This window comes from Sinocyclocheilus grahami, unplaced genomic scaffold, assembly GCF_001515645.1.
Source record: "Sinocyclocheilus grahami isolate Dianchi unplaced genomic scaffold, SAMN03320097.WGS_v1.1 scaffold380.1, whole genome shotgun sequence".
In the NCBI taxonomy this organism is placed as follows: Eukaryota; Metazoa; Chordata; class Actinopteri; order Cypriniformes; family Cyprinidae; genus Sinocyclocheilus; species Sinocyclocheilus grahami.
In genome coordinates this window covers 1,442,729-1,450,296 of record NW_015505559.1, presented here as the reverse complement: position 1 = coordinate 1,450,296, position 7,568 = coordinate 1,442,729, and the positions used below count along the sequence as shown (strand labels likewise).

Sequence of the window (7,568 nt, the reverse complement as noted above, 5' to 3'; positions counted from 1 at the left end):
GTCGAGAAAATTTTTGGCAGTGATGCGCCGGGGGCCTGATGATCACGAAGGCTCCCGCAGAAGCCTGTGTTATGGCTGCATGATCCAGGAAGTATGAAGCAGAAAACCGGCTTACTTACCGTCTGGACATATATCGACGAGTGAAATAAGCACTGCAAGTCGAGCACCCGGTTTCTGAACCCAGCAGAGGGGGTGCCCATCGAGGACCTACCCTAGAAAGGGACAGAAACACTCAGGTCCCGGAAAACACTGCAAAGAAACTAGCAGAAGGGTTATACACACAACCATCAGTCTCATTAGATACACATATATATTCATATATACATATATTATACATGGATCGTACTCACCCAGCATGGTTCCCGCGTCGGAGCTCTGTAGAAGCCTTGCCCTGTCTAGATCACATCCCTTAGGTCTTTTACTCACCTTTCTTTGACCCGCGATTCTTCCTACCCCTACCCGTGGGCGGGGGAGGAGCGTGAGCCACGACACTAGCCTTCTGAGCCAGTAACGTCACTTTCTTCACCCACTTCACGGCAAGTAAAGCCTCTCCCAGCAGAGCAATGGCCCCTGAATCAGACAATTTTAATGAAATAACATCATCCTCCAGCGGCTCACTCTCGTGCACAGCCGACGATCACGAAAAGGGAAACCCTCCTTCAAACTCATCAGCCAGATCCACCTGCGATCCCCACGAGCTCAATCCCTTGCCTCAGCAGTCCTGGATCGCGGGAAGCAGATGGCTGCCCCTCTTTCCTCGAAAAGAGAGATAAACGAGAGAGGAGCTTTTTTCCTTGGAAAAAACGCTCAGAGTGCACGCTGATTGCCCCCTCGGAGACATCGCGTGCATGCTCTTTGCCCAAACAAAACAACGCATAGATTGTGTGTGTCATCAGATGTAAAACAACGTCAACACGGATGCACACATCCTTAAATGCTTTGCTAGTGCTCGCCATAATGAGATAAATAGAGATCGCTCTTACCACAGAAATGCACGCTTCAAACAAAACAGTCAATGAAGACGAAGAAGAGAATGACGTGTAGCTCCCGGCGCCTATTTATACTATAGTCGCACCGGTAGTGATGTCATGGCTGTCGCCGGCCAACGAGTTGGTGTTTTTTCAATGTATGCTTCAGACACGGGTCACGACGAGGCGTTCCCCATAGCGACCACTAGAGGATGCAGTTCGAAGTTCCCATGAAAGGGAACTTATTATATCCCTTACCAAAAAGTAGTATACTTCAAGCTTGACAGTCATTATTACCTCTTCATTGGTCGACATTTTATTCCATAACGTTACACAGTTTTGATGCTGTTTTATGTCTGATGATCGTGTTAGAATACATGTGGAAGCATCTGTTGTTTCGGTTTCTTCTTCACTTGTGTTTTTTGGAAATTCTGTACAGAGGATGTGTACTAGCACCCCCTACCGTATAACAATGAAAACAGCTAAAATATATTTAGACTTTTTTTTTTAAGTACAAGTCAAGTATACTTAAATGTCATTTTAAGTATATTTTTGAGAAGTACATAAAGCCCATTTCTGAGAAGTACATAAAAAGTAGACTAAAAGTATACTTTCCTATTTTAAGTTTAAAAGAAGTATACTAATAGCACACTTGAATAAACTTCTTTTTCGCAAGGGTATACGAAAAAAGACCCACAGTGGCTTGTCCTGCTTACCATTTTCTAAGTGATATTTGGCACCATTTTTGCAGTTTAGCTCTTTGACTCGCTGGATGGAAACAGTGCTTTATTCGCAAATGTTTAATGCGTAATTCCAATTTTGTGCATAAATTAAATTCGCATCTTTGGATGCAAACATAGCTTATTATATTCTGATCTTTAAATATGGCATACATTCCTCTTTCAACATACTTTAAGCATACCTGCAAACTCTGGAATTCGGAAATTCTGAGAAAATAAGTCAGAATTGCGAGATACAAATTCAGAATTCTGAGAAAAATGTCAGTTCTGAGTTTATATCCTGCAATTCCGTATTGTGAGATAAAAAAAAATTGCCATTACCTTTTTTATTCTCTGGTGGAAACAGAAATATATACTGTATGTATATGATTATTTTGCCTGTTTTTTTATGCTACTAAACAAACATTTTAAGTACAGTCTCTTAAAAAAAGAAAAGTAACAAGCTGCATGATTTGAGATATCATATGTGTTCATAGATCAAACAGTGTGAGTCGAGTTATGCATTTTGGGATCGTGAAGCACCTTTAAGTATGCACAATACTAAGCATACTCGCCTTAACAAACACCGCTAATGAACAAAAACAACAAATAGCAAGATTACACTTAAACTTTCATATCACAAAATATAGGAAATTACAGTACATGTCAAACACACATAAACCATTCCAATAAATTTTTAAAAGCAACACAACTCAAAATCAACTCTCAGTGTGCAGCTCTCACAGAAATCCTCAAGCACAGAGAAACTGTCCTCCAGTGCTTGTTCGGTTAGTGATAACAATCGTAAATCATCTGAAAAGAAGTTAAAATTAAAATAGATGTCATTCTGAGCGAGAGCATGGAAGATGGAAAGTATCCCGACATCGTAGTGAATTTGTCTGAGCCTAAACCGTCGCTCTGCTAAACTCTGTGACATCAGCCAAAGAATTCTGCCATTCGTGTTCCAAGTTCCATGCTGCAGTTACTTTGTACAGGCTGGCTTTGGGATGATAAAGATGTTTAACATTTTGACGTTTACATTGGGATAAGGTTAGAAAATGTCTAGTTTAGAAAAATCCCACATGCCACACTGAATTAAACGCATTTTAATTGACAAGCGTTGTGTGTTGTGTTTTATTCGTTTTAAGAAGCCTCATCGTCTCTCTAAATCTCTTTCCATCCCAACCCCCATCCCTCCTCCAGGAAGCTGCACTGCACTCGTAATTTTATCCACATGCAGCTTTTTTTGTCCTTCATCCTAAGAGCCATCTTCATCTTCATCAGAGATGCTGCGCTGCATTACTCACAGGAGTACTACCACTGCAACTCTCATCCGGTACACATAAACAACCACACAACACACGCACATAAATGCATTATATTCTACATATACATCATAAATAAATGTACAGATAAGCTCTCTGAGCTGTTGTGTTTCCGGGGTTTCCCTCAGCCTGGCTGTAAAGTGGCACTGTTCCTGTCTAATTACTGCATCCTGGCAAATTACAGCTGGCTGCTGGTGGAAGGACATTATCTGCACAGCCTCATTAACCTCTCACTGCGTTCACAGAAGAAACGCCTGCACTGGTACATCCTACTTGGCTGGGGTAGGGTCCTTTCTCCTGATCACAGGAGTACTACCACTGCAACTCTCATCCGGTACACACACATAAACAACCACACGACACATGCACATAAACGCATTATTCTGTATGTACATCATAAATAATAGTACAGATAAGCTCTCTGAGCTGATGTGTTTCCGGGGTTTCCCTCAGCCTGGCTGCAAAGTGGCACTGTTCCTGTCTAATTACTGCATCCTGGCAAACTACAGCTGGCTGCTGGTGGAAGGACATTATCTGCACAGCCTCATTAACCTCTCACTGCGTTCACAGAAGAAACGCCTGCACTGGTACATCCTGCTTGGCTGGGGTAGGGCCCTTTCTCCTGGAAGTATTGTGACATTTTGTGGTTGTCAAATGTTAGTGGATTATATTGATAGTTCATGTCATTCTCTGCACCTGCACTCTTAAAAATAAAGGTTCTTTATTGGCATCGATGATTCCATTAAGAACCATAATGAACCTTTTCATTGCACAAAAGATTCTTTAAATTAATAAAATGTTCTGTATAAATAATAAAATGGTTCTTTGAAGAACTGTTCACTGAAAGGTTCTTTGGGGAACAAAAAAGGTTCTTCTATGGCAACTTCAAAACAATTAAAGCTTAATTATGTTACCACAGGGATCCCAATGCTCATTATTATCAGCTGGAGTTTGGCCAAATACCTGCACCAGGATGAAGGGTACGTTCACAAACGTTCAAAAATATTAAAGGGGTCATATGATGCTATTTTAAAGATCATTATTTTGTGTATTTGGTGTAACAAAATATGTCGACATGCTTTAATCTTCAAAAAACACATTATTTTTTAAAATACGGTACATTATGGTAGGTCCTCTATGCCCCGCCTCTCTCAAACACGTAGTTTTCAACAAAGTCCCTCCTTCTGACAAGCGCAGTCTGCTCTGATTGGCCAGCTGACCCAGTGCATTGTGATTGGCCGAACACCAACAAGCACGCGTCTGAAATGTAACGCCCCTTACCATAATTGCGAGCTTTCAAAGTAAATATCAAGACAGTTAATAATGTCGTTAGTTTTACCATCAGTTCAAGCCCAAAAGGGCAACAGAGTCGCGTGACAGACACCGTGATGATGCAGTACACAAGCCGCGGTTAAGACAACTGGAACCTTTAAGTTGAGAATTAGACTCTTTTAAGCTCAGTCTGATCTCTCGGGGGACTTTCTTTGTTTATACCAACCTCCTTTGGACAACAACAAAAGATTATTTATTATATTTGTATTATGTAAGAGAGTCTATTTTAAACCAGCATGGCTGCGCATGAGAACACACAGTATGTTGTGTATGTGTGCTGTCAGATGCTGGGAGACGAGAGATCATGGCTGGATATGGTGGATACTGCGAGTTCCCGTCATCACTTTTATCACAGTAAGCAAACTTTCCAGTTCAAGTTTGATTCGGCCAGCTTCTGGCCTATTCTCTCAGATTTAAACACTGTTTTTACTTTCAAATGGCTCTGTTTACAATGTTTTTAAAGAATTATTCATAATATTGTCATGCCATGTTTATAATATTTTTGAAATATCCAACAGTTTATGGAACAATGAATAGTCATTTTAATTATCTCAAGGGAACTGTTTTTCAGGTAAACATGCTGTTTTTTCTGAGTATAATTCGGACATTAGTGGCTAAACTGAAAGCTCCTGACATGCATGGAAATGAAATCAATCATCACAGGTGAGGGAACATAACACGTTTAAGTGGTAACAAACAGACTTGCAAAAATAATGAGAGGGACAAAAATAATATGCATTTTATGGAAAGTCATTTTTTGCAGTTTTTTTTTTGTACTGCTAGGGTCACACAAATGACACACTCCAGTTTTATGTGATTGAAAAATAAATGAGTGTGTAAAACAGATGCAGAACTCTTACTCATCCTCCTCTTTTTTATGGTGTAGGAAGCTGGCGAAATCTACATTTCTCTTAGTGTCGCTGTTTGGACTGCAGTATGTGCTCTTTGCCTTTTTCCCTGATAGAGTGAGCGTGCTAACCTTCAAAATCTGGAATGTCATTGAGCTAGCATTAGCATCCACACAGGTGATGATGTACAACTCAACATCTCTCCTTCATACACACACATAGAGTCACGGCAAATCTCTATATATGTTATATCGTAAATACAGCTTTATGTGAGTGTATTGTATGTATACAGGTAAAGTAGGTTATACTATATAGACTTTAAATATGCTTCATGAACAGGAAAAAAAAACAAAAAAAAAACAATGAAGCCCAAACTGTGTACAGTACATTAATTGGGCAATGTTATTTTCTCTGGCTTTATCAAATTATCCCTCGTTGCCTTTTGGTTCTGTTTCATGTTGTGTTTGCTATTACAGGGCTTTATTGTGGCACTGCTGTACTGTTTTTTGAATGGAGAGGTGAGTGAATCAAAAAAAATTTAAATTCGAATCAAATTATCTTAGGTTATGCTTTCCAGAGACGGACTGAGTTTAATTCATCACACATTTCCTGCTCATTTTAGACACACTTGTCATTATCGGACCCCGCTCTAGGTATATGAAGCAGGACGGTTCTGTTTTAATGTTTCACTGGTAAATCTTAACAACTATTGACCTTTAACTTTTGACAGGTACAATATGAAGTCCAAAGACGATGGAGACGGTGGCGCCTGAAGCAGCGTTTCCATGGTGATCCCAGGGTGCATCACGGCTCCCTGAGTAACAGTGGCCTGCCGCTGACACAGGTCTCACTGCTGACACGTCCCAGCACACAGATCACCTGACCACAAGCATCCAACGCCACCTCAGATCACTCATGCCACAATACAACAGCTAAAATCATCACAAATGCACCCAATCCCTCCGGTTAACTAAAACAACAAAAGCCACCAGCTGACTGACACTCTCCAACATCAAAGCTTCATGGCCATAACAAACTCTCAGACAATTTATGAAGATGATTGTATTTGTCTTGTGTCTGTTTGTTCTTGATGGTTGTAGTTATTAGGAAACAAATGCATGTATGCAGTGAAAAGTAAATTATTATATATATGAGAAACCATCAATATTAGGTAATGACAGCACAATATGTGATACTATCTAAAAAGGTAATGACTTGAGAATGACATTTTCTTTGATCTTATACATATACGTTTCAGACTGCAAAAAATACTCCTCCTGGCAAAGGGGTGTTTGACTTTTTTCTACTCTATCCACATTGCAGTGTCACACTTTGATAGACATTTGCATCCATGGCGGCACATCAACATCGACCTTTCCATAGCCGCCCAGCAGTGGTGAGCTGTGAGGTGACAAGAGGTGCGCCTAATTTGTGTGTCCTCGTTTCCTCACTATTTAAGAAATGAGAAGCACCCAAGGAATGAGATGTAATGACGTTAGCTAATCAAAACAATGGCCATTTCGGAAAAGTCTTAGGGTGTGTTTATATTTTATTTCTTTTGGTCCAGACCAAAAAAGAAAATGAACTTACCAAACATCCAATACAGCTGCTGTGTACTGGGCTAAAGGCGCTCATTGTATGTGTGTACTTATGGTGGTATTTTTGCCAGGTTATAACTCACGAAGAGCTTATGGAATGTGTTAAGGAGTCAAAACAATGGCAGTGATTCTTCCACTGAACAGCTGGAGATCTGCTGTTTGCAGTTCTGACTCTTGTACTGAACTGTAAAAGGCAACATTGCTCCTATGACGAGAAGAACCAGTTACTGTAATTCGTCCTTTGTCACATCTTGTGACATCACATCCTGTTTTTAGTTCGTTTAGATGTCTTTTGGTCAAACCGCACCAGAGTTTGGGCCTGTCCAAGGGCTTGTCCAAATACCCACACTTGCAGTCTTTTCACTTGACCACTTGTCTACTGACGTACTTCTTGTATTTGACCCAAGTGTTCAAGTGTGCATGAAGACCACAAGTGTGTGTGTAAAACGTTTCGGCTGTGTCCGAAATCGCATACTCTCATGAGTAGGTACAATTTTGAGCAAGTAATTACTTTGCGACTGCAAAAAGAATGTGTTCTATATAGTATGACTGTGTGTAGCATGAGTGTAATCTGGACGTACTACATTTGCCTTCTTGACAGTCACGTGACCTGCCAGCGTCGCATCACCAGAGATATTCTTACTATAGGGAGATGAGAGGGTCTGTATTACTTACTATTGGAGAAAGCGTAACAGTCAACTTGGATCACGTGTCCCTTAATAACCAATCACATTACAGCCTTGACGTCATTGAGTTGTGCGACACTCAATCGCCGTTT

General features: G+C 40.5%; 1 protein-coding gene across 1 annotated transcript in view; it reads left to right on the top strand.

Moving 5' to 3' along the window:
• The window catches only part of LOC107549745 (secretin receptor-like), a 19,443-nt gene extending 13,299 nt beyond the window's left edge, over window positions 1–6,144 (top strand). Inside the window, exons 6-13 of the mRNA XM_016230922.1 lie at window positions 2,891–3,023; window positions 3,141–3,294; window positions 3,932–3,992; window positions 4,629–4,698; window positions 4,916–5,007; window positions 5,231–5,369; window positions 5,669–5,710; window positions 5,923–6,144. Coding sequence (XP_016086408.1) covers window positions 2,891–3,023; window positions 3,141–3,294; window positions 3,932–3,992; window positions 4,629–4,698; window positions 4,916–5,007; window positions 5,231–5,369; window positions 5,669–5,710; window positions 5,923–6,075 — 844 coding nt within the window. The 3' untranslated portion in view covers window positions 6,076–6,144. The remainder of the gene's footprint in view (window positions 1–2,890; window positions 3,024–3,140; window positions 3,295–3,931; window positions 3,993–4,628; window positions 4,699–4,915; window positions 5,008–5,230; window positions 5,370–5,668; window positions 5,711–5,922) is intronic.
• The last annotated feature ends 1,424 nt before the right edge of the window (window positions 6,145–7,568 follow it).